The sequence below is a fragment of the Rhinatrema bivittatum genome, chromosome 12 (assembly GCF_901001135.1).
Source record: "Rhinatrema bivittatum chromosome 12, aRhiBiv1.1, whole genome shotgun sequence".
Taxonomy (NCBI): domain Eukaryota; kingdom Metazoa; phylum Chordata; class Amphibia; order Gymnophiona; family Rhinatrematidae; genus Rhinatrema; species Rhinatrema bivittatum.
Window position 1 is genome coordinate 32,991,325 of NC_042626.1, and position 27,869 is coordinate 33,019,193.

Sequence of the window (27,869 nt, forward strand, 5' to 3'; positions counted from 1 at the left end):
TCTGACGATTGTTTTAACTCGTCAAAAAACGATTCACATCCCTAATGCATATAAGGGTGATGTTAGCAAGCTTTTTGGTCGGGGTGCATAACCCATTCATCTGGCTGGTCTAATTGGATGAAGAGGAAGCATGGATTTTTTTCTAGCACTTTTTAACTTTGACTCTGTTGAAAATGGCCTCACCCTCATTGGTGAAAGTAATTTTCAATAGTATAGGTGCCAGGCCTATGATCCACTGGCCCTCCAAGATGACCTGATTGATTGCATTTTACAGAATTTATTATGTCCCTAGACAGATGTACAGATTGAATCACTGGTATAGTTCTTTCCACTCTGGTTGAAAAGCACATGCAGTAAGAACCCAAAATCTGGACTTTTGTTTTGCAGTTTCCAGCTTTTACTCTAACATTATGAACTGCCCTACAAAAACAAGATACACAAAAAATGCAGCATATAACATTAATTAATTTTTATTACAAGGAAGAGAAAATCTTCACAAATATAGTATTGCAACAAGGGTTAAGTGCAAAGCAAAGCAGGACAGAGTAGTAGGTAGGTAATCTTCTTTCAAGATTCTCTGAATGGTTTGGTTGGTTCTACAGAAGCAGACCAGCGCTAGAGTCCAAGTATTTGCTTTTCAGTGGCCATGATTTGCTTGAAGTGTCATCTGAAGATGGGACTTCTCATCATGAAAGCTCATATGCATCAGCTTTCTGATTGGTCCAATGAACAATATCACAACCTACAAAGACACCAGGCCTAAAATGCTTACCAGACCTCTGCACTACAGACATAATCAGGCCAAAAGAAGTAAAGCCGTTCTCAACGTTCATAATCTGAGTTTTGCCTGATTTTCCATAAATTTTGTTGGTTCTTGATAACGCTTTTATTCCTATTAGAATTTAAGAATCAAGAAGAAATGTAGCCACAGCTGTGGATTTCACAGGTAAATGCCATCTTGGTCAATTACCGTTGTTTATACATACAAAGCCTGAGGTCTCAGTTGGTCTTCCTGATGCTTTGATTGCTCGGTGTTGGCATCAGGATCTGTGCCTTGCAAAAGGATAGACAGTTCACACTCGGTACTGCTGATCCTCTTGGCTAAGCAGCGCCTCTTGATTTCAAGGAGCAGTGTTTGGTCCTTGTGTCTGGCCAAGACCTCCAACTGTTTTCTGAATTCTGAGTCTAGGTCCCCGAATGGCTCTCCAGGTTTCTGCCACATGCAAATAAAAGGAAACCCAGTTAGCAGATGGTCAAATCTATATGCCTCAAAATCTGTGCATTTGGGAGTACACATTTCAAAAAATGGTATGGTATGATGGATTGCATTATTGGAAGGCCATTGGGAACATGATTGTTGATGTTTTCTTTTCCATATCTATCAATGTTCACCACTGCATGTACAAACTGCCGGGTTAACAGTATCCCAACACATATTTAGGAAGCAATAAAGACAAGAAGAACATTTTTGCTCTACAGATGAGCAATTGCATATAACTCTACATAATATATTTCTAGTCAGTGACCTTGAGTCAAAAGGATTTATAAATGTGTGAGGAAAGAAGAAATTCTATGTTGCAGTGCACTGGCTGTAGTGAAAGAGTATTGGTAAATTTTAGGGCTGACAGTCATATCAGGCCCAGATTTTAAGGGGGTCTGTTCTCCTTCACCAAGATGAACTACAATCTTATAACACCTCTCCAACCCATTTCTCCACCCATCCTCCCCACCATGCCACACCTCAACCAACACAACTAAAGAAACCTCATACCCACTTCTAGGCCTAGTGAAATATCTTCTTGACTTTCCCATTCATATACGTTGCTAAGATTGTGGTTCTTGCTGATCAAAAACTCTGTTTCAGATTTTATGGAAGGAGTACCTTAAAAGTCTTCAGTTTAAAATTCACCTAAACACAAGTATCAAATACTAGGATCATAAATTTACACCTGCAATTTGTGGAGGCAAATTTCAAAGGGATTTCTGCTCGTAAATGGGTGTTTACTTGTGGAAAAAGTCACTTTTAAAAAATTGCTCAGGCCCTCAGCAGGGAAAAGAGTGAGAGCTGGGGATAGAGCCGTGACTGCTTTTCACTGATTTATTTAACACTCTTACTTTGCACTTACAAAGCACATGATTAAACGCTCACCAGGGCACAAGCCCACTGGTGGATTTTCAAAGTACAACTTCATGAGGAGTTTTCCTTTAAAAATCTGTTTGCAGGCCCAAAGTTGTCTGTGGGCCAGCAAGCTGCTGAAAATAGCCCTCCATTTGACTATGTAGGTTCCTAAAATCAGTGCTCAACCACTGGGGGACCATTTTTAATGAGAGAGAGAGAGAGAGAGAGAGAGAGAGAGAGAGAGAGAGAGAGAGAGAGAGAGAGAGAGAGAGAGAGAGAGAGAGAGAGAGACTGGCCATAATATCATGGCCCATAGGCAGGTATTTGTATCCCTATGGTAGGTCCACCTAGTAACTCGAGGTGGGGATTAGGTAAGAGTGTAGGGGGTCAGGGGCCACTTTGACATTCTACGTGACACCTACGAACAGAACAGTGGTCTCTTGTGAAGATTTGCTGGCCTTCGGAGTGAGGAAACTCACTCCAAGATGAGATTTGGGCAAGGTTCTCTCAACCTAGCTTGGATGCAAACTCCATGGGTGGTTTTTGCACCATAAACAAAGCACCATTTAAAGGGCACTTACTGCTTTGACTGTTGCTCAATGAAAAAACTGCCCGCAGAGATCCGAGCCCGGTTTCTCAGCAGATAAGTTTTCAGCACAAATCAATGCACACGGTTTTGTGCAATTGAAAGCTCTGCACGTTCCTCGCCCTCTCCCCACCCTTGGTACCGCCTAAATGTAAACGCATTGTTAAGTGACATGCAAGCTTTAACCCACATAGAGGCTAGGTAATTTTTACAGCCCCGGATTTCCATGGGTAAAATGCTTATGTACCTGCAGGAAGGCTTTGAAGATTGCCCTGCCTATGTGCTCTAGTTACACATTTTTCACATGAGAGAGTCTGCAAAATTAAAATTGCTCCATTCTTTAAAAATGGTCGATTTCCTTTTCTCTCCAGTTCCTTAGAATAACTGTATGGCTCTTACAGCTCTTGTGCTTACCAGGAATGCGTCCTCCCAGATTCTCAGCTTCTGGTCAAATAACTCTGCTTTCTCAGTATTCTTCAATGCCTGTTTTGTGAGCTGGAAGAACTCTTTATTCATTCCATCCAGTTTGTCCTCCAACTACACAGAAAAGCACACAGCCAAGACTGTTAGCCAAGTTTTCAGGCATTTAGATAGGGAGATGGTAAGGACTGTAGGAGCGTTCCTTTATTCCATTGTTTACAAGAAGATAAGGAACAGGATAGGGGTCTGGTTTCTGAACAGTTCAATGGGGGCAGTGGGAAAGAAGGACTGAGAGGACAGATGAGAGTATGAAGCAGGGATTGGGGGAAAATGGAGTCATTTGGGGCAATGGAAACTTGTTTGCTTATCTACCCAAGGAAGTAGTGTGCCAAAGATGAATGGGCCAACAGGTCTCTGTCTGCCATCATCTACTATGTTATTATATCCCTGACTCAACTTTCAGCCCCTCCTAACCAGGATAGTTGTAGAGAGCTGTGTAGGAGAGCAGGCAGAAGAGATATTTTAACTTGAGCTTAGCATTTTTGAAGGGTTTATTAAAGAACAGGAAGTAAAAGTGCAACTGATAGTGAGGACACACTAATAAATTACAAGCTAAGCCTCAGACCTACTTTCTTCAAAGTCAACCAGTAGACATAAGAGGTCCATACCTGAACATTTCTCCCTCTCACCAGCTAAAGTTTTATCCAAGTAACTCTTTACCCAGGTAAAATTTAGCTTGATAAAAAGAGGGATGCTGGTAGACCTTCTTTGTAGGTTTTATGTTCAGCAGGTTAGCGCCGTTATTGAGCGCTACCTGCTTAAACGTTTGGCTAAGTCTGGTTAGAAAAAAAAAAATGTTGCCCTACAGTCACCCAGGTAAATTTAGCCAGGTAACTGAGTATATTCACTGACAGATTTACCCAGGTATATGCTGCTGAATTTCTCACCTAATTTTTCATTCCCCAAGCTGCTGAATATGGGCCTCTACGTGAATTCCTCACCTTTCTCCTGGCTATCATGATCTCAGAGTTCTGTCCTCCTTCACTCCACTTCCCGTATTCTGACTTCCTTGAGTTTTTCATCATATCTTGAATTTCCATCTGTAACTGAAGCATTCTGTAGTTTTTCACTCTGCATGAAGAAAATGACGACAAAAAAAAAAAAAAAATCAATGCCCCAAGGAATTTTAAAGTGCAAAGGGAGGGAGCGCCAGCCCAGTGGCAGGTGCTATGCAGTGCCAGGCAGAGGACTTAGGTTTGATTCCCAAACCTGGACTCTGCTCCCTGGGCTGGCTACATCTGGAGATGGTGAGGAAGCAGCCTCGCCCCCCTGGGTGAGGGAGTACCAAATCATCATGCAGTGATCTAGTCATCTAGCGGCCAGACGTAGGGTCTACGTTACCATGTTCTGGCAAAGGCCTTTCGCAGCAATGGCTGGGCTACGCAATTTGGGGAAGGATATATAACTTGGGGGAACATCCAGGGGATTGAGAATGAAGGCTCATGGCAATGAAGCCCTGTGGAGGCCAGATCTGATTGACTTAGAATGCTCAAAGAAGAAGGAAAAACTGACAGGTCAAAAAGAAAATGCAATATGCAGTTGTGATTTCCATCTTACATATTAGCTATAAAATAATAAACCTATTTTCCATGGGGAGAAATTTAGGGTAAACATTGAGCAATTAGTTTTTGTGATCTAAGTTGAAATGTTACATCTTTCAATGGAGAATATGCAGGTGGTTCCTGTTCTGAGCATAACCCAGACTGGATTTGGCCTGTAAAACAGGCTAGTATCTTCTGGTTTGTGTCTGTCAAAATGTAATCTAGCATTAATCAACTGTAGTTAGAACCTCTGCCCTAGTTTCAGCCACACCTGCCTCATATACTCCACAACAGCAATCACCAAGTACAACTAATTTCATAATAATCCCATGTTTAAAGTATGACTGATATAAAATAAGTCTCTGATGTTTTATATTAATTATGGTTATTAGATCCTCAAAGCGACGACTTTAGTGCAGCCTAATGAATAGTTTGCACAAGTTATTTACAATTCATAGCAATCCTAACGACCTGGTCTCCAGCTCTAGTCCTCAAGGCCTATGAACTGGTCCAGTTTTCAGAATAACTATGATGATTATTCATCAGATATATTTGCATACATTTAATCTAGGAACACAATTATTTTTCGTATTTTGTTTATTCTGAAAAACAGACCTGTTGGCAGATCTTGAATACAATTCTTATAGCAGAATAGGATGGATCTGCTGAACACTGAGTTGAATGCTGGGTGGCTTCTGCTTTGATGACCCAGCATTAATGTTGTATTTTGGATCTATATCTGTAAACTTTTTTGTTGTTTGTAATCTTCCTTGAGTCTTATGGGTAAAATGGAATATAAATTGGATGAAACGAAACAAAACAAAACTAATGATTCTAAATTAGATATAAAGACATACATCTAACCTTCTCCGGATAAAGATGAGATAGGAAATGAAACTAATAGATGACATATCCAATCACATATAGCAAAATACGGGGAAACATTTTATCTCTGTTATCAGCAATCATATGGCAGCTACAGTACCTGGCATGTCGTGATTCCTTGGTAAATTGGGAATGGGGTGAAATCTGCACGTCCAGAAGGTCTCTGAATATTGCATGCCCATTAATATTTGAAGATGAGTCACAATTGTCCTGATCCTGTCAACATACCACAGTATTTTTTAAGTGATAATGCCGATGGCAGCTGCCATCAGCTTGAGATAATTACTCGACAAAGGCACCTAACGGTAAAGCATAGGCTGGTGACAGGCCCTTAATACATGCCAAAACGAGGTCTTATTTATGGCCAAAAGGAAGTGCAAGATCCTTTTAGCCTACCTGCTGGCCGAAGCCTAAGTTCTCCTATAGGGAGACCTGATGCCACCAAAATAGGATCTAATCATGGATGCATTCCTCAGCGTTCGCCTTATATAAGATCGAGTGACTATTGTAGGCTGGTGGAAGTCTATTTTTAAGAAAGCAAATCGACTTTTCTTTTACCTTCATTATGTGAGCTCCTCCCCAAGAGGAGTGGAATAAAGCACCAGCCAGGTCCGTGATAGCCCCATTCAACTGTTTCAGGAAGTCCGGATGGTCTGATCTTATGGGAAAGCCTAGAAACAGTGAGAAATCGGCATTAATATCTTTTAGACTGTTCAAACTACTTCACTGGGAAATGAATTTTCTCGGAGCAAAAAAAAAAAGCTCTAAGGGAGAAGGAAGGAGGAAGAAGCTCTTTGCAACCGTGTGTTATTTCTGAGTTCTCTGTCTCTGCTTCAACTTACAGAACATTTTCATGGCCATAAGCAGGCCCCAGAAAACCCTCATGGTCATGCATTCTAGCCATTCTGTGGTCTAAACTGTCCAGTGATCAGACTTAGGAAAACATGCATGAAGTGAAGGAAGAGAAGGATTTAATCTTTCTAAAAATACTTGAGCCAAGTGGCTATTGAAGACAAAACAGATAAGGAGCAGAATATAAACCAGGCACAGGTCAGAAATTAAAATATGAATGACTGGGTGATACATTTTTGTATAAAAAATATTTGCAGTGGGCCCAGTGGCTGACCAAGAGAAACTGTGAACATGTTAAAGGCTCCCTGAGAAACCTTTCACTACCAGGATGTCTAAAACAATTTTGATCTCCTGTTGAGTGAAAATCCTGAAACACATAATTTTTTTTACCACTTCCAGTGACACCAATACCATTACCTAATCTATATAGGGTTGACCATCTTTTTTTTCAGAATGTATGGGATAAGTCTTTAGAGAACCTCATGGGGCCTTACATATATCAGTATCAGAAATGAACATTTAAGTTGCCCTCCTGCCACACATTTTCAGAATCACATAATAGATTTTCAGCGCTGCAATTTATGTATCACTCATATTATTCCTTTTCAAATATATGGTGTTTCTTTCCTTGTCATCACCAAACTCTGGAATCGGGCAAAGTCCATTGGGCATACCCCTGCTGTGATCGCAGCTTGAATTAAGGGAAAGAAGCCGAAAACGCCTGGCCACACTTCAGTCAGCACACTGCCTAATTAAATGTGCTTAAAAGCACTTCTGTGGCCCAGCCTCATTAGAAAACCATGAAGAAAATGGATAAAGATAAAAAAACAGAAATCTTTCAATTTTGGTGGGGAAAACAACCACTGTCATAGTAGAAGAAAAATTAAACTGAATTCTACACAGGAGTTAAAGAAAGCTTGCATGTACATAAAAAAACCTTTCCTTGTCTCAAACCCCACTTAACATTTTGCATGGTGGTCACTTTCATATGAACATCGGCATAATTGTACAGCAAGGACAACCCTTTCTTTCACCATTAACACATCTGTGCATGCTACAACTTTCTCCACTAATTCCATCCTAGGGTAGCATCTGAATCATAGTGAGCTGGAATGTGCTGGTTCACTGTTCCAGTACATTATGAGCCTGAAAGGCCTACTGATGTAATAGCACTGGCATGGTACCCTCCAGAACTCATACAAAGCATAAAGAGACAATAAGTTACGGGGGTGGGAGCACCAGCAAAAGGTAGAGAAACAGCTCCTCTCTTTGCCCATGCAGTCACCTAATGCCAGTGCAGACAGAACCAGCTTCTGAAAGAGGCAGACAGACAGCTGAAATTTGTACAAGGGAGCAATGTGCAGGAGGATAGATAGTAAAATGGCAACAGATAAAGACCAAAATGGCCCATCTGGTCTGTCCAGTTGAGATTTGTTCAGTTACATCCAGACATTTTGGGAAATTTAAACATGCATCCATCCAACACCAACTCCTTTCTTCCCCATGGCTTTTACCTGGCCAGTTAGGAAACAAGTGGGAGAAAAGACATGATGAATTAAAGAAAAAGAGAGAAAGTAATGATGTTGGGACTTACCCCACCACCCTCCAAACACAAAACACTAGCTCTGTCCCTGTCTAGAATGCACATTAACATGCAAACTATATTGCATGTTAATGTGCATTATTAGTAAATTGGGCTTATTGCAAAGAATAGTAGCCGCAAGTAATAATGTGTGTTTGAGATATGGCTTCATAAATTCACACCATTTCTTAATTCTAGCAGTGTGTAAAGCATGGGCTTGAGATCCACATGTCATTACAACAGGGCTCGGGTCAGACTGTGTGTGCTGTGGCAGCTGGGCCAGTGCCAAAACCATCGTAACCACTCTGAAAGCAGACCTTCAGTGCAATTGTACAGATAGGCACACATACACACACCCGAACTACCAGCACCAGAGTATCCCACTTAACCAAAAAATAACAGTTTCTGAAAATCATGCAATCCACTTTCATCACTGGGTGGCCTCTATTGATAGGTCAACACAGCATACTACTGAGCAAGCTAACAAGAAGAGGAGGAGGACCCAGAAAAGCATCCAGGACCGCATAGGTATGCAGAAGCATTTAATTATGCTGATATAATCCAGCTAGGATGGAATGATATCCCACATACCTCATATTGAAAGCCCTTTCTTCTCCCAGTCAATAGAACCTAATAACCTATCATCTATGTGTAACCTAGTCTGCATTTTGCAAGACCACAATCGTAGACTCACATCTATTGTCCTGGAGGTCAAAATTCAAAAGATTTACCTCAGTTTTAGCCTGGTGAATCTTACCTGATCAGCATTCCATCCTTTGCCTGGCTCAATTTGCATACCTACTCATTCAAATTTGGCTGGATAAAAAAAATAATAAAGGCTGGGCTGGGGGTGCTCCCAGGGTGGACTTTTAAAATTTAGACAGGTAGCATGAAATTCCACGCTAGGCAGTTAAATTTTGTGTGGGCATCTCTGTCCACACAAATACCTGCTTACACGCGAGTACATTTGGCAGGCTATTCATCGCCACTATAAGCACCACAAGTGCATCTGAACATCCGTAAAAAGAAAAAAGATAACAAGATGGAATTTACTCCGCTTATCTCCCGTGCTCCCCTGAATATCAGCTCCCTGTGCTATTAAGTTAACAAGCAGCCGTCGGATGGCCTCTCCCGTTTGACTGTGCAAAAGCTTGCGGCAGATGGACCTCGGTTCCATACCTGCATCCTCCAGCCTGTCCATCCAGATCAGTACCAGAATGCAAGCCACTGCTACTACTCCTACTTACCAGGGAGTAGTAGCAGTGGCTCGCTATCTCTTTTAGGAGTACGCAATGTTTCATATAAGGGTCACAGCTTACAAATAATTGATGTGCGCTATTTTTAAAAGGGAGTAATGATGACTTTGTCGCAAATCGGTTGTCATGGAATTTTATGCTAACTTTGGGTCAGATGTACTAAGCAGTTGCCCCATAAACAGAGAAAGGTTAAAACCTCCCAGGTATATCTGGCCCTTAATTAATTAATCATACCTTTCCTTGTTTTTCGGACGCAGGTGAGGCCAAGAGCCCCATGCATTTTTTTTTTATTATTTCGCTAATTGCAGTTTTTGTCTAATCAGTAGCACAGGTAATCTGGAGTGAAACATTTTGTTGAAAAATAATCTAATGGGCAAGTCACAATGGAATTCGTTAGTGGAATATTATGCTTTATCTCAGTTACAGCACACAGCTGAACGCAGCTGCCTGCCCAACAGCTGTCTGTAGTTACGTAGCAGTTAAAAACCTAAAAAGCTTCTGACTCCAAATATCTTTCAATTTAAGCAAATAAAGACAGAGGGAAGAGCAAAGGCGTCGAAAGCACGGAGGTCAAAGTTCTCACAGTGAAAACGAAAGTGACGGAAGGGTCACAGGTCCAATTATAGTCGCTAGAAAAGGAGACAACTGTTGAAGCTTGCTGTTGCCCAGTTAAGGTTTTAATTGCTCTAGAGAAAAAAAAATACATACCCAGATGGCATCTCAGCGTAGTCCTTGACCAGAATGTGAGTGGTAAGAGCAACTGAAAATAAAGCCTAATCAGGGCCAAGAAGAAGTAGGAGAGACGGCTAGGGGGAAAGGGATTAGGAAGATTCGGCATCGACTTTTGCTTCTCAAGTATATGTCCATGGCACCAGGGGATCTTACTGCATATTTTAAATTCTCTGAAGCCCCCCCCCCCAATAAAGGAGGTTAAGAGAAAGCTGTACTTTCCATGCATTGGACTGAGTTTCAAAGGTTCCCTAGTGAGCTGCAGAGCTAAGGTGATCTGATGAGTGACTCCGTAGTGAAAAGGAACAGGCTGAGCTAGTCCTGCTTTCGCCCCATTACATCTAAGTCCTTTAAGAGGGAGATTGGAACTAGAAGTCCCAGAGATGTAGTGGGATAAAAACACCAAACCAACTCAGCCTGCAGGCGATGTACCAAACTGTGGAAACTTCCACAAACAGGGCTTTGTGCCCAAAGATGCAAGGAAGCCCCCATGTTTGGGGAGTTTCACGCGTTTTTCTTGTATGAGGTTCCATCTGCAACACTTTTCCACAATTTTAGTCTTTGCAATAATAAATTTCTGTGCGTACTCACTGTGTGTGCAATTGTATTTACATTTAATTTAACCCACAAAATGGGTTTAATGTGCCAAGGGATCAATTTTCAGTCAAGTCTGAGCACTACATGTAAGCATCCAAATTTTGGCTGACTAGATTTTGGGACATTTTCAGTTAAACCTAAGCAACTGGAGGTGTGGGGGAAGGCTTTAAGCTATTATGGTTTGGGAATAGCGAGAAGAGAAGATTGCTGCTTGGGGGAAGGTGATGTTTAAAGTATTGGAGTTTGGGAAGGAGTGGATTGCAGCTTGGATGGGGGTGAGGGGGTAGATAGCACCTCATTTAGGGCACCTGTTCCTGTGCCTAGTTTTGGCCATGCAAATGATGTGCCAAATGCTGAAAATCAGTGCTAATTAGACGCCTAAGTTCTCTCCCTAGACCTAACTACCTACCTGCCCGCCCACATTTTAGCTGCTTAAATTTAGGAATATATCAGGAGGGAATTTTCACTTAGGAAGTCTAAGCACCTTACTTCTTATGTTAGGCACCTAGAGGTCAATATTCAAAATCATTTAGAAGGATAACCTAGATGTTATCCAACTAAATGGAAAGGTTTTGAATACTGAGCCACTTATCCAACTAGGTTTTAGCTGGATAAGTCATTATCCTGCTACATTCTAGCCAAATCAAAAAGAGTCAACCAGGGGCATCCCTAAATTATCCAGCTAACTTAGGCAAATTTCAGTTCTATCCGGCTAACTTATAGGGTCATTCATCAAAATGCATTATGGCGTTAACGCATGTTAACGCTATAACGCATGTGATAGCTATGTTACTGCATGGCGCAAATGCAAATTTTTTGAAGGGGCAGGATTGGGGAGGGGTTTGGGTGGGATTAATAAAACTGAGGAGCAATATTGCACTGTGCGATAGCATAACGCATGCTATCGCACGTTTTTAACACCGGAAATCCTGACGTTAAGCTGTGAGATATGCCCAAAATGGCCATAACACAATTTGCGAAAAAGATTGCAAATTGCATTTTGGCCATTTCTGGGCTTGCAGAGGGGGAGGGAGAGGGTGAGGGGAGTGGAGTGGAGGAGAGAGAGAGAAAAATCAAGCTAGGGTGAGAAAACATTGTAGAAATCTCAACTTTGGGAGATTTTCCTCACTTCAAATGATGTAAAATCTGTACCATGTAAATGCTGTACCATTCTCCAGTACCTTATACTCAATTATAATTCCATATTACCATTTCCCAAACTGTCATATAGCTATACTATATCAATCATTGTTTCTTCCTTATTAAATCTCCTTGTTTAATACCCCACCCTGTTTCCTTTCCAAAATAATTTCTGTATTGTATTATTTCTACTCTCTTGTTTTGGAGGAATGAGCAGCCCCCATTTTTTCATTTTGGCTCATTTTTTTCATTTCAGGGCTTTTTTTGGTTTGTTAAATATTTTTATTTGGTTCAGTTTATTTGCTGAACTGAAAAATACATTAAACAACAACAACAACAACAAAAAATAAAGAATTATTATTTATAATTATTATTACAAAATAAAAAAAAAAGGAATCAAATTTAAAAAAGGCTTCTAACAAACCTTCCAGGGCCTACCTGAGCCAAAACTCTCCTGCCAGAAGCCAAAGTCAGCCTGATGCTGGGCCCTGCCTCAAACCAGCGCTGGGGCTTGCCTCTGAACCTGCCTGGCACCAAGGCCAACAAGGCACCGGGGCCTGCTCCGAGCCGGCCTGGGGTTGAGGCCTACCTAGCTCTGGAGTCTTTCCAGAGCTGGCCCAAAACTGAGGCCAATCTGGTGTGGCCCAGTCTTGAGGCCTGCCCAGCCTTACAGAAAAAAATGGCACCAGAGAGAGTCATGGAACTGACATCACTATGATCCCATCCTCCTGGTAGACACAGCTCTATTTTTAAAGCATTGTGGACCATGTAGCAGTAACTGCCCATTCTGGAGGATCTGGGAAAGGGGTAAATGGGGGCTTGGCTGAGAGTTTCCCAGCCCTGGCAATTTTAAAGGGGGGAGAAGGAAAGGGAGTAAACCCTGGCATCAGGCCTGTCCTCGGGCTGGCTCTGGGCGCTGAGCTAGCTTAGGGCAGACCCCAGCACTAGGTAGGCCTCGATACCAGGCTGGCTCAGGGCAGGAGCTGGCACTGGGACAATGTTTTGGCCTGGGGAGACCCTGTCATGGCCATCAGAGGCCTGGTTTGTTTTTTTCCCCCAAAAATGCATGAATATGAAAATACCCTAAAATTTTCAGTTACTTTCAAAGGAGGCACTTTTTGGTTTGTTCCATTTGGAATAAATTGAAAATGGCTTTATTTTGTTGCATTTATTTATTTATTTATTTATTTACACCATCTTGGCTTCCGCTATTTTCACAGTGCTCAACACTGAGTACAGAAGTGCAAACATAAAAAAATTACCTGACATTTTTGGCATTCGTTCAAAACAAATGCACATCCCAGTTGTTTTGTTTAGCCCATTATAACTCCATACCCTGTTATATTTCCCCTCTTATAATTTCTCCAATATATTATCCCTTTCTCCTTGTTAGGCCACTCTTCCCTGTCATGTAGACATGACTTATCACAACCACTAAGTAATATTTAATATGAAACTATGTTACAGTATTTGATAGCACCTGTTTAGTTAATATAACTCAACACATTTAAGTTTGAAATTATGTGCCTTATTGTGAACCGTTGTGACGGCAACTAGCTTAACGACGGTATAGAAAAGATTTAAAATAAATAAATACTGTTTTTCCTTCTGAAATGATTTTTGTTACCTTTGTAATCGTGTTGTGCTTAGCCCTAGACAATACAGGAAGTAGGTAAGCCGCAAGCAAATCTCATCATGCAAGCCAAGAACTTCATAAACCTAGATTTCCAGGAACCATGAGATGACAGAAACTGTAATTAGTTGTTAGTCTTGCAGGTACCCAAGGTGAAATGTGAGATGCAGAATCTGGTATGTTGTGTACTGCTTACGACATTCCTCTTCAGTGATGTTCTCTTTTTAAGAAGAAACTTATCACAAAAGCTTAACATGTACTTTCTAACCTGCTGTTATACAAAAGAAAAACCCGGTGAACTGCTGTTATCAATTGTTTTCTCACTTAAGAGTACATTCTTCTGCACCAGTGCTGAAAATAGAAATGGAACATCCACCAGATTCAAAGAAACCTAGAGAACTGTGGGAGAACATCTGATTTCCCACAGAAAAAAAATAACTAGGAGGGTGGTGGGAGTATCATGTCCAGAGCTCTCCATCGGAAATGCAGAAACCTTAGAATTAGGGATGCAAATTAGTACTTCAACAATATTGGCAGGAAAACATCTAAATCTTCTTAAACCACACAGCTTCCTGAGTCCTAGTGTTAAAATCTCTGCTTCCTGATGTTTCTCAGTCACTTTAACTGTCTTATGCTTCTATACACAAGAAAACTATTAGCAACAGTACCTGCTTTCATCTGTGCCGTGGCAATCACGATTGTCAGCGCAAATTCACCGATGTTGTCCAGTTGTGCTGCATGGATGTAGAGGATCCGGCTGGCAGCATCATAGTAGAAATCTCCAAAGTGGAGCTCGCACTTGGATTGCGCTGCACCTTGGCAAGGTATCCTCTCAGCTAGCAGGAGCACCAGGGGCCATTGAGAGTAGGTTCTGCACAACATGACCACGAGGGCGCATCCAAACCTGTAAACCACCAGTTGCCGAGGCGTCAAGCTACCCAGACCCAAGGGAACCAGAATCTGGCATTCTCCAGACCCTGGCATATTTAGACTTTGTTGGTTTTCTGGAAAGAAAATTTAGCAATTCTCATAGGTAACTCAACAAAACTCGATGCACAATGCGGGAAAAAACACATGTTAAGAGACACATGAGAGAAATGTTTTAATCCCTTACTAAAAAATAAGGGATCTGGCCTGTGGTAAAATAGAAAAGCCACACATGTATTGGTCAGATAACAGGGAACCCTCCATCTAACAAGGGAGGGTTGGCAATTCAGATAAAGTCCACAGGATATGTTAAGACATCAATTTCACAGCCCACCTCACCATCTTTATTTATGTATGTATTTATTAATTTTTTTATATACAACCTGTAAATAGTGGTAACCAAGCAGGGATACAATAGAAAATAAAAATAAAAAAATGGCACAAATAATTATTAAATATAAACTAAATAATAACCAAAAATAAATAAAGAAAATATTACAATAAAACATAATATCAGTTAAGGTTAAATAGAACACTGTCATTCATTATAAAAAAAAACCTTAAACCAAATAAATTTGCAAGTAACTGCCTTCTTAAACTTTGCAAAATTAGCTTCGACATGAACATCAAATGGTAACATATTCCACAATAATGGTGCCTGATAGCTAAAAGAAGAATCTCTAGTTGATTCAAGACGAATCACAGATAGTGGAGAGGAGAGCTAGTAAACCTTTCTGGGAAAAATGAAGAGAGTGTACTGTTACATAATGAGATATATGTGTTTAGCAAGATATAATGAAGAACTTGTGTGTAATGCACGAAAAGTGAGACACAAGATTTTAAATTTGATAGGGAAGATAACTGGAAGCCAATTTAGATTTGACAAGATAGGAGTTATGTGATCATATCTTTTAAGTCCATAGATCAGTCTAGCCGAAGTGTTTTGAAGTGAATGTAATATTTTAAGCTGATAATTAGGCAGACCTAGCAATAAGGAATTACATTATTACAATAGTCAATTCTGGATGTAACAAAAGCATTCATTAATTTTTTTTTACCCTGAGGAAGACGCATCCTCAAAGCTTGCTTGATCTCTTGCAGGGTTTGCGCAAGAGGACCACACGTAATCAGTCTCTCCAGCTCCGCCTCACCAGAAAGGGTCAGCAGAGTGTTGGGAAGCTGCAGATCCAGTCCTGATAAACACAGGAATCACGTTGTCAGAGTGCAGAGAGGTTTTCAGAATGATTACATGTTCTGGTCTTTGTGTTTGACAGAGATAGGGAGGGTCATTTTCAAAACCATTTCCACGAGTGAAGAAAACGGCTTTTTAAAAATTGCCCTCCCTGTGTGAGGGTAAACAGTGGGTAGAGCCACTACATGCAACTTTACTTGCATGAAAAAGAGGCATTCTGGGGGGGAGGGAGGGGGCGGGGTTTGCCATTGCATGCATTGTTTTGCATTTTCAAAAGAGGGTGTTTTTTTTTTCCTAAGGGGAAACTTCCCGCACAAATTATCAGGTGCAAATGTGTTTGGGTAAGCTTCCCTGGTATAATGTTAAAAGGGAAAATTATCCCCATAAAAAGCATCCCCATGCCCCTACAAGGGAGTTTCCACGCTGATATGATCGCTCTTCCAGCTGCACGGACTGATGTATTGATCAAAAGCCCTGCCATGATTTGTGCATCTTTTGACAGGTGCAATTTTTCATTTGCTGTGGTTAGAATTTATTATCTTTCAAATCTGCACAAGAAAATGATTTTCCTCATTTTTATATATTTGCTTCTTTGCAGAGCGGTGGAATTTGAGTGAGATTTTTGTATAACATGGGCATGCCACACTTTCGCCCTGCCCCCAATGAATTATGCATCCCACATATTTCTTTGACTAGATTAAATGGCTGCAGCTTCATTTTTTTTTGTTATTCAGCTTTTCAACCAGGATAACCATTTTCTCCCCTTCCTTATTGACAAAGGATTAATGCTATTGAACTAAACCAGCTAAATAATTCTCTTGTGAGGTGGCTGTCCGGCATCATTCCACCCCATGTGGCTGTGGTCGCCCCATATTGTCTGCCTCTACCTCACTTCTCCAGAGGCTTCCTGCAAGCACCTCTACCATGGTCTAAGCAAACAATAAATATAAACCAAACCTACCCAGGCATCCTCATACCTAAGGGTGCCTGAGCACTTATTTATTTATTTAATCAGTTTTATATACCGATGTTTAGTGTTGATTTTCACAACGGTTTGCAACTATGTTCAAATTGTGTTTTCTCCTCCTTTTTTTTGCCAGTGGAGATCTGCCCAGCTGTGATGCCCATTCCCAAGTCCTTTGGTAAACATCTCTATTTGATAATTAGACGAGGAGGGGGAGGGGGCGGGAGGGTGCTCACCTGGAAATTGTGCCCCTGCCTCCTATTATACCTCTTCTAAGGTCTTTGTCTGGCTGTCCTCAACCTCTCCTTCTCCTACTGATACCTGCCTTACCCCTTTCCCCTATGGTCTTCAGGTGGTGGCCTTGTTATGCTACATAGGGCCTCAAAAATGGGCCAGGCTGTCTCAAATCGTAAATTTGGCACACATGAACAATGAATTATATACACAATTTTGTACACTTTTGCCCAAACCTTAAACTTGGTGCAAGAATAGCACTAAGTTATAAGGATTCTGGTGTTCCAAGGCCAGAAGTCTTGTGTTACCAAGCAGTCAGAATATGCGAAGGCTGGAAGCATTGCATATGAGGGTGCATCTCTTGAAGAGCCTGGGAATATCCTCTAATCCAAAAGGATCGGCAGATTCTGAGGAGACTAATCTTCTAGGTGCAGAGGCTGAGAACATCATGAGTTTCTATGGGGAGCTACCCTGAAATCTCAGGCACATGGCCTCAGGTGACTCAGGATGCTAGAGGGCTGCTCCAGGTGCAAAACCTAGGAAAGTGCTAGGGTGACCTTCCGAAACTGCAGCAACCATCTGAAGATTTCCATATTAAGAAAAGTGGCTTGTTTGACTGAGAATGTCAAAACTATTAATGGGACATGACAGTGGCATAGAGATTAGAAAGGAAATCTGCATGGTAAGGGCCCATCTCTCCTGATACCTTAGGCTCAAGCACTAGATGGGTGATCTTGGGAAACAATTCTTCCTTACGTGCACATGCTGTGGAAGGCATGCCAGCTTCTCCACTTCCAGGGTTGTTCCCTCCAGAAAAGACCTGCTGCTGGAAAAGGCTGGAAGCCTGAAGGGCAAACAAAACAGTGAGACAGCAAAGAAACCTCCTCATCCTCAAGAGTGCTGTGAAGGAGCCAATCCAGTGGCTGAGGATGGATCCGGAGGTTTGTGGTTTATTGTTTTTTTTATATACCGTCACATCAGTAAAACCTTCACAACGGTGTACAATACAATAAACATAGGAAAATACAATAAATAGTAATAACAACAAAAATGATTTAAAAAAAAGGGACGATATAAAAATTTATAAATAGTTATTTAAGATAACAATGTCGGTCTAGAAAAAACTTTAAATAAATAAAATACTTTCAAATTATTAAAATAAAACAGTATTATTAGTAAGGATGAAATCTCATCAAAACATAAGTAATACATATTAATACAACGCTAAAAGATAGTCGAAAATAAAAATGGTATAAAACAATAATATGCCAGCATCTGTCTGTTAGTCATTCTCTGCATATGCGCATTTAAAAAGCTGTGCGCTGCTGGGTTCAATTCCTGGACCTGATTTTAGCTTTTTTAGGCCTATTTGCGCCTAAAAAACTGCAGAGGCAGTGTTCACAGTCCCTAGGAAGAGGGATTCCTTACCATTGCTTGATGGTGACACCTACTGTCGGGAACTAGGGTGCATGCATACTGACTCCTGGAGGGAATCTTGGTTTGTGGCTCCCGGCCAAGGGCCATTACTGCAATGGCTGTGCTAGGGAAGATTACAAAATAGGGGAAATACTCAGAGTAGCTGCAAATAAAGGCTCACCGCACCATTGCCCATGACAAGCCTGTTCTCCAATTAAACTGGAAGCCCAAATGAGCAGGAGGAAATTACTGGGTCACAAATACAATTAAAAGAGAGTCATGTGAAGCAGCGCATTCTGGTTTTAGTGGGGCAGGATGCTGAGCCCTTATTTCTAAGACATATGTTCCTAGGGATAGAAGTGCTGGTTAAGGGAGCTACCTCTAGTAATCTCCAGTGCTTTTGAGGGGCATTTTCAGCAACTCAACAGCCCCCAAAGCTGCAAAGTCACAGTTCTAAGGGAAACCAAAAGCTGGTTGGCCTTACCTGGCTCTGCTGCTCAGCTGTGGGTTTCTCTAAGCTGCCCGCACTGGATTCTGACATCTCAGCCTTTCTTGTCAACTGTTGTGTTTGCTCCTTCTTCACGGCAATGCGCCCAGAGTGAATTTTAAGCACCAGGATTTTTAGAACTTTCATCAGCTCTGCTGCTTCCTGCCGGTAAGCATCCACTAAATAAAAGAAGGCACTTAATGATTTTCCTGGGAGACCACCTCCACTGCAAATCTGAGTTTCTATTTTTGAATGCCCCCGGAGGCTTTTCCCTATCAGATATTCTTTTGAATGATCATTATTCTCTCCTTTCTAGATTTAAATTAATAGTCTGTCGGCTTGTATTAGCTGCTGTCCACAGCCGGTGTATAGTTTTTGATGCTCAGCCTTACATTTTGGCTCAGTCAACCACATTTCTTACCCGAGGTTGGTTGGTTCCTTTCTTGATCGTCTCCGTTGGCACTGCTCATTATCTTATCACTTTGTCCAGAGCACATGGCATCTTTGACACTGCCCTGCATTTCATCCACAATCTCCCTGCTTTTCTCTAGGTTCCCTTTCAGCCTGCTAACATCCAGCCCTTGAAGCACGTCCTAGTTACAAAGAGCAGAAGATGTTCCCTGTTATTGCTGGCGCCCCTGGCAAGGCAATCCCCCTTTACCACTGAACGAGCCAATGGAGCAGTGGTGGCACGAGTGCCACTTCTCCATGCTCACCTTTAGAACCTGGATACGCTGGCTAATTCCCTTATAAAATGTCAGGGTATCATTCCGATGCCTTCCCAGCTGAGAGGCCAGGTGCAAATTCTGGTCTTCCAGCTTATCATACAGCGTTCTCACATTGAAGTCCTCCAGATCCCACGCCGGGGGCTTTATCCCTAAAAGACAAGATGGGGTTTACGTTCCAAAGATGCACTTTGAGGAGGGGCTGAATTGCTGGGTGTGATACCCAAGTTATTCTGCAGCCTCCACTAAGGGAGATTTATAACGCACCTTGGAGGCATGGAAAATGGAATCCGTGAAAATCTGAAGAAAGCCACAGACAACCGAGAGTATAGCACTGTCTCCCATTCCCACTCCTAGCGGTTGCACCATCCCTTTCACTTTCTCAGCCCTCCCAGTTAGATCCACAAACTTTGATTTTTACTTTCACATTATCAGAAGACTACCAGTTTTAATTCAGGCTTACAGCATACAACAGGAAAACACCATAAGCAGGCTGGTACTGCTCTTTGCCTCTTACGTTTTATAGCTTCTCCATGATAAGGAAGTGCAAAATATGGCATAACAGTTTACGGAATTTTAGGCAAGGAATGCAAAAGAAGCATCTGCAGGTTTAGGAAGACATTTTCAAAGGAGTTGCATGCATAAATGTAACATAGTACCTTAGCAATTTTCAAAAGCCATTTACTCGAGTAAAACCCAGTTGTACACATGTACATCTTTTTGAAAATTACCACCTTCTAAAGAAGACCCAGCAGGCCCCATTCCCTTTCCCACCATCCCCATTCAAAAAACAAAATAACCCTGGGGTCTACTGGCCCCTCAAGCCCCAGCCATACAAAAAAAGACACTGGTGGTGTGGCAGCACCTTGGAAGGCAGCATCTTTCATATATATTTATGATTCAGAAAGTCAAAAAAAATAAAAATAAAAATCTATCTAAAGCAAGAGAACATTTCCCAGTCACCCACTTCAGGCTTGCATCATGCTGAGATACCCAACCATGCACTTTCTCTTTGAAAATCAGAGTAGGCTCCATGTGCTAAAAGCCCCATTGTACTTTGTACCTGTTCTTTTCTGCAGGTAGCCAAGAGGGGTAAAATAGCACATGCGGTTGCAAAAATATCATGTGCACCAGTTACTTGCCTCCCAGTCCAGCTTGGAAGTCCATGTGTACTTTTACCCAAGCTGAGGAGGAACATCTTCAGCTAAGCCTTTTTACCCAGGTAATTAGCTTTGAGAACTGCCTCTTTGTTTCATTTAAGTGTTCTTAAATTTGTTTTTGTTTTTTTTGTATATGATTTACTTTAATATAGTCATACGCTGTCTTGAAGGATTCTTGACTAGGAAGGTTGTATGAAAATGTCTTATAAATGAATAGTATAAAAAGTAGAAGAAAGCAAAGGGAGGAGGAGCGAATAGGCTTGCGAAAGGGTGGCTGTGAAAATCAGGGCAGATTACCCGATCTGTTGGCAGTTTCATCCTTCCCTGCATCTGCCCCTTCTCCAGAACCTCTTGGCCCAAGAACTTCATAGAGCTCAAGGCTGAAAGGGAGAGAGAAGTGGGAGAACAGGTATGAAGAACGTACTCCCAGGCCCTCACACATGCACAGCATTAAGGCTATCTTTACAATGCTGCAAATCTGATAGAGGAGTCTTTTCAAGACACTGCAATGGATGTGAAGCAACGCAATTAAATGACTGACAACAGGATCAAGAAAATGCATATGGAGAAAGACAGGAATACTTCCAAGGTACAGGGGTCAATCAGTGCCTTCACTAATAACCACCAGTAACAAGGTCCAGATCATTTCTGCAAACACGTCCTCAACTGGGAGCACAACTTGCTAGTTTAGCTGTGTGGTAACTCTGGGATGTCCCCTGTATCTATGCTTCATTGAACCAGGTTTCTGCTTGTGTGTGTGATTGTGTATGTGTGTGTCTGTGTATGCGTGTGATTTAAAATCAAGCAAGCGTTTTTTCATTAGAGCAAAAACTCACCTGTCTCGAGTGAGAACATATTCAGGAGGGATGTAAGGCTCACCAAGACTCCTCCATCTGGGCTTCCAGCTTTTCATGGGGCTGGGCTCCAAGAGCGAGGGTCTTAACAATGCAGCCAAGACCAGCAGGAGAAGCACTAAAAGGCCAAGGAAAAGCAGCACTCCTGGAAAAGAGAGGAGAAGATGCAGGTTAGGAAGAGACTAGAAGACCATTCAGTGACTATTACAATATGAAAAAGCATCAGAGAGAACTCCTGCTTATGCCTATAGTGGAAAACAATGGAGGCACTTATGATATTGTACTTGAGTTGCAGGGTAGGTCGTATCTATCATCCTGCAGAGTAGGAACATAATATCTGTGATGAATACACAGTTATGCTGAAGTACCTGAAATAGCAACCCAGTTTGGAGCCAAATTTAATTTCCGATGTTTCAGAATCCCATGTCTGACCAGCTGATATGGCGAAGACGGCTGGAATGGAGTCTCTAAGGGGTCACACTCAATATTGTTTCCGTTAACAATGACGATGAGTATACGACCTTCTTCTCCGTTGTCCATAAAAACATATCTTCCAGAACGATGGAAAACATGAGCAAACCTAAAGACAAAAGTTGAAGGAGATGGGTGGATTCCACTGCAACATGTGATAGATGTCTTCCAGGCAAGTCACAGATGCAGTCCATAGGTAAATCGACCTTGTGAACTAACAAAAACCTGCAAAAATTAGGGATGTGCAATCATTTTTCCCAAATTAGGCAATGTAAACGATATTGCCTAATTCGGAATGGTTCAGGAGAACTGAAAAACGATTTAATTTTTTCCCTGAAGATAGCAGCAAAAACACAACCTGAGTCGGGCAGTATTGGATAGGCTTGCTGTCTAGCGGATAACCAAAGTATTCATAGGATCCAGGATTTTGGACATTTCAATGGGACATCCTAGTTAAGCCTGCAAAAAGATAAGTGCTTTTTTTGCTAATATATATTTTTTTTAAATTGTAACAAAAATGTTTCTTTAAAAAAAAAATTGCACTATGAGAGACCTATGATTAATCCCCGAGTACCCACACAATCTCAGTCTCTATTCCCCTATCTCCATCCAATCACTGATTTCTCCACATCCTCGTCCCAACTTAATCTCAATCCTGCAAGCCATATTTTGGAGGATGAGGCACTTGCCATACCTGGCACCCCTCCCCCACTACATCAGGCTCATTACTTTACTCTAATACCCCACAGGCTTGTTTTCTTTTCAATACCTCGCCCCCCCCCCCCCCACCATCACCACCACTAGTCTCCCTTTTAAAATTAGCCCCTGCACGTGACAATCAGAGCCATCAGAAGGAGGAAAATGGGGGAGTGCCTTGAGCCATCTCCTCCTCCCTTGCAACTAACAATGGTGGTGATTGCGGTCATTGGTCAGGGAGCAGGATCCCTTGAACTAGGTTTGGTGGCAGTGGTGATCACAGCCACGGGGAGAGAGCAAGATGCAGCATTTCCAGCTTGGGTTGGCAGTGGCAGTCATTGCCAGGGTGCAAGAAAAAAACAACAGGAAACAGCGATTGGCATTTCAAGTTCCCGGCTCTCCGTTCTGCTTTCTGCAACAGCCAGAAGGCGTATGTGGCAGTTATAGAAGGCTTAGATTTCCCGTCTACTTCAAATTTTGGTGACACGCCTCCCAGCTTTTGATGACACACCAGTGTGTCCCGAAACACTGGTTGAGAATCACTGTCGGGCCGCTACAGTAAAAGTTGCGGGACAGCGGGCAAATGCCCGTTCTCCCGGCGCGCGCACAGGCCACTCTCCCAGCGCGCGCAATTCTGTATTTAAATGAGGGCCCGCGGACAGGAGCGGCGGCTGTCAGCGGGTTTGACAGCCGAGGCTCGATTTTGCCAGCGCCGGTTCTCAAACCCACTGACAGCCACGGGTTCGGAAACCGGATGCCGGCAAAATTGAGCATCTGATTTTCAACCTGCGAACCGCGGGCCGATTTCAGCATTATGTTTTTAAAGTTTTTTTTAACTTCAGGACCTCCGATTTAGTATCGCCATTATATTAAGTCGGAGGGTGCACAGAAAAGCAGTTTTTAGTCTTTTTACTGCTTTTCTGTGCACTTTCCCACTGCCCGGAGAAATTAACGCCTACCTTTATTTATTTATTTATTTATGGTTTTTATATACCGATCTTCTTACATTATATGTAAATCAATGTGCTTGGCCGCACATTTTGCTTTCTGAATCGCGCGGGAATACCTAATAGGGCCATCAACATGCATTTGCATGTTGCGGGTGCTATTAGGTTCGGGGGGGTTGGACACGCGTTTTCGACGCGCTATTACCCCTTATTGAATAAGGGGTAAAGCTAGCGCGTCGAAAACACGTGTCCAATCGTGGGTTAACAGTGCGCTCCGCCGGAGCACACTGTACTGTATCGGCCTGTGTGCTAGAGCAGCAGCGCTAGCATGCTACTCCTGTTCTTGCAGCCTTAATCAAACAGAGAGATATCCAGGGGGGCATTGTGAAGGATTTCATTGGATCATTTAACCTCAATAGGTCCTTAGTGGAAAATGGACAGAAAATATTCCATTTCTAAACTCAAAACTGTGAAGCAGCTAATTCCTATGACAAATTCAGCACAACGACCCCTGGATCTAATGCCTTTTGGTCTAATACTCACCCTCTCCCCTTAGATTGCTAATTTTATGTCTAAAATTCACTGGAAATCTCTCACAGTTGTCCTTAGCCAACTGTAATGCCTTTGGTTCATTAATCTCCAATGATCCATTAACTTACCACTGTATCCTGAAAATATGTATCTGAGCCAGCTTTGAATCCACGGCTAAAGAGCTCATCCTAAACCACAGATTCTTTGGATGTGAAAGAAAGGGACTAACCAGGGTCATTGTGAGCTGCGTGTCCTGAAATCTTTCCTGAAAGAGACTATCTGTGTCTCTGAGAAGAAGAAATTATCTTCTCCATGTTTTTTTGTTTTGGTTTTCCTCCTATGCTGCTCTACCAAAGCATGGGAGTTGTGTACACCAAAGTATAATCAAACTAGAACAGTCAGTCTTACAACTGGCTTTATTTCTTAATTATTTCCAACAACATTTAATTTCTTCAATGCCTCAAAAACAATGGATCCTCCACTTTACCACTTGCATTTTTATTCTCAATATTTTATAAATCTTTTACTGTAATGCATATTGTTTATCCCTTTAATTAACACACCCTAAATCACATTTTGTCTGGGAGAGTGAAATGTGATTAGGGTGTATTTAATTAAAGGGATAAACAATATGTGTTACAATAAAAGATTTATAAAATATTGAGAATAAAAATGCAAGTGGTAAAGTGGAGGATCCATTAGTTTTTGAGGCACTGAATTAATTAAATGTTGGTGGAAATAATTAAAAAATAAAGACGGTTGTAAGATTGACTGTTCTAGTTTTATAACGTTTGATTGTAGTGTTGGAGAACAGTCCTTAGCGGTTTTTTTGTCATATTGTTTGTTTTATACCAAAGTATACACAAGCCAGCAGCTCGCAAGATACAAGACAGCGTAGCTTTACCAAAGGGAGATTGTGTCAAACAAATCTGATAGATTTTTTTTTTGATTGCTAGATCAAGGGCACTCGCTGGATGTGGTTTATTTGGTTTCAGCAAAGCTTTTGATCCTGTCCCCTAAAGAAAGCTCATAAACTGAGCAGCCTGGGGACGGACCCCAAGATGGTGGACTGGATTAGAAACTGTTTGAGTGACAGACAGCAGAGGGCAGTGGTAAATGGAATTCACTCTGAGGAGATAAAAGTTGCTTAGTGAAATGCTTCAGGGATCAGTCCTTGGGCCTGCTCTATTCAATATCTTTGTGAGGGAAATTGCAGAGGAATTAGCAGGAAACGTTTGTCTTTTTGCAGATGATACAAAGGTCTGCAACAAAGTGGACACCCCTGAGAGAGAAGATAGAATGAGAATTGATCTAAAAAGAAAAACTTGAGAAGTGGTCAAATGCTTGGCAGTTAAGATTCAATGTGAAAGAAAGTGCAGAGTCGTGCATTTGAGATGCAGAAATCTGAGGGAGTGGTACACAGTGAGATATGAAGAGCTGGAATGAGGGTTCAGGGTGATCCTGTGATGATCTCTAGGTAGCAAAACAGTGTGATAAGGCTGTGGCCAGAACAAAGAGGATGCTTGGGTTAATAGGGGGAGCTCTGATCAGCAGAAATGAAGGGGGTGATAATGCCTCTGAACAGGTCATTGGTGAGGCCTCACATGGAGTGCTTTGGTCAGGTCTAGAGTCAGTATCTCAAAAAGGATTGAGAGAGGCTAGAAGTGGTTCAGAGAAAAGAAACCAAAATGGTTTGGGGACTGCTCCAAAAGCCATATGGGGTGAAACTGAAGGACCTAAATATGTAACCCTAGAGGAGAGGAGAGACAAGGGGGTATATGATAGAGACATTTAAACACATAACAGTATGGGGTACAAGAGGCAAACATTTTTCAACAGAAGGATAATTATAGAACTAGGAGGTCATGATGTGAAGCTCCGAGGGGAAAGTCTCAGGGACATTAGGAAATATTTTTTCACAGAAAGGATGGCGGATGTCTAGAATGTCCTTTCAGAGGAATGGATGGAAACAAAACAGTAGTACAATTTAAAAAATACATGAAATAATCACAGAGGATCCATGGTGGCATGAAGAATGAAATGAAGTTCATTGGGATAACCTGCACAGTTACAACCCAAAATAGCAGTGACACACTTGCAAGGGGGTAACTTCCAGGGCACAGCAGTTATAACTCAAAAACAGAAGTAGCATGACTTAAGCAGAACTCAAAAACAGCATGGAGAACCCAATAGGAGTAATGAGCATGATAGCCATGCTTGGGAGAGATATGAGAGGAACCTTGTGCGACTGGGGGGAAGAATCAAGGGGATCATTTTCCAAGCGGATTGCACGCGATAAGGGACGTTTTGCGTGTGATACCAAGATTGGGGCCGGAGTCGGGGCGGTGTCAGCCCCGGAAGAGGAGGAGTCGGGGCGGCACCAGGGCTGACACCGCGAAGACTTCGCCGACAGCAAAAGGTCTTTTTCGCTGCCAGTTTCACGCCGAATAACTACACCTTTTATGGTGTAGTTATTTGGCACAACGCCGGCAGCGATCGCACCGCGGAGGTGCGATCGCTGCCGGCTATCGCAGGACTGCCCTCCCATTTTGTCCCCCCCCCCCCCCCCATTACCGCGGGATTCAAAGAGCCTGGATATATTAGTAAATCCAGCCCCAAGTGGGGAGTTGGTGCTATGTTGCATTTGAGAATTTCATATGCATATCTAGCAAAAGGGAATGAATCTCAACTGGGCAGAATGGAAGGGCTATTTTGATTTTTATCTGCCATCATTTACTATGTTACTGTGACCTCTAGTAGACTGACAAGTTTACCTGGAAATGTTTAGGTGAGTTTCTCGAATGAGATAATCCAGTCTCCTAAATGCACCAAAATCCCACTTGGTGTTGCTGTTGTACAAATGTTGTTCCTGGTACACAGGATAGTGGCTGGCAGAACGATCTGCAAATTAGATGAGCATGGATAACTCTGGTGTGCAATGCATTGGTAACATCCAAGGAAGAAAGGCACCATCAATTCCGTTCTCTCTCTACACTACCTTACCGGTTAGGTAGGGAAGCTAATGGAGGACCTGCCAGGGGTTAGGAAAGCTATTGGGTGACTCTATCAGGGAGGCAAAGTAGTAGACAGGTAAGCTTGTACTTAAGCCATGAAACTGCGATCTGAACAAGAGACTGTAGTTAGAAAGAAATACTCACTCCTGGGAAAAATGCTGAGCTGGTAAAAGATCATGTCTCCTTCTTTCAAGCAAACAATTGGATTTGGGATGAGGGGTAAGGAGCTGAAGTCCTGAAAGGAGGAAATCTTCTTCTCCTTGAGATGTTTTGTAGTTGGAGAAACTGACCAAGAATCTGCTGTGGCAATAAGGAAAAAACCAAAGAGGTAAAGCAGAATTTCATCAGAAGGAGATGACACAGATAAGCAATATCACAGGAAATTCACAATTCCCCCATCCTAATGCTTTTTTGTAATCCGCTTTGAAGTGTCGAAAAGCGGAATGTAAATCAAATCAAAATAAAAGAACTAAAAAAAAACAAACTATCCACAATCCTGAAAAAAAATGGCCGAAATAGCCAGGTGTGGTGCACACCCAGAGACTGCTCTTTCTGGTATTTCAGATATTCAACCTGCAACACATAAATCATTTTTCAGTTCTCAGAAGGATTTTCAGAAGAAATTGTTCTTTTTGAATGTCACTATAGTTACTTCGGCACACAGGACCAGTAGGACACCCTTCCTGAAGCAAGACCAGACTAGAATGAGCCATAAGCCTAACAGGTTCAAATTACAGTATGACATTAAAACAGATTTGCAAATGGAAAATAAAACCGAAACCTTGTTACACAAAGAAAGGGTACTTTCTCCAAGTCGTTGTAATGTGTATTTGAAGTATACAGGAAACACA

The 27,869-nt window shown here is 41.9% G+C and overlaps 1 protein-coding gene across 1 annotated transcript; it reads right to left on the reverse strand.

The window, feature by feature from the left end:
* Positions 1–512: 512 nt before the first annotated feature.
* On the reverse strand, positions 513–27,312 carry LOC115074327. Its single transcript, XM_029573669.1, has 16 exons — positions 27,163–27,312; positions 26,779–26,905; positions 21,728–21,939; positions 21,342–21,504; positions 20,803–20,885; positions 19,337–19,497; positions 19,042–19,213; positions 18,618–18,799; positions 17,474–17,561; positions 15,386–15,520; positions 14,069–14,404; positions 6,170–6,282; positions 5,712–5,827; positions 4,127–4,256; positions 3,120–3,242; positions 513–1,213 (listed from the first exon to the last, which is right to left on the reverse strand). Exons 1-16 carry the CDS (start codon positions 27,194–27,196, stop codon positions 977–979), a joined length of 2,412 nt encoding a protein of 803 aa, XP_029429529.1. The 5' UTR covers positions 27,197–27,312; the 3' UTR covers positions 513–976.
* Positions 27,313–27,869: the final 557 nt, after the last annotated feature.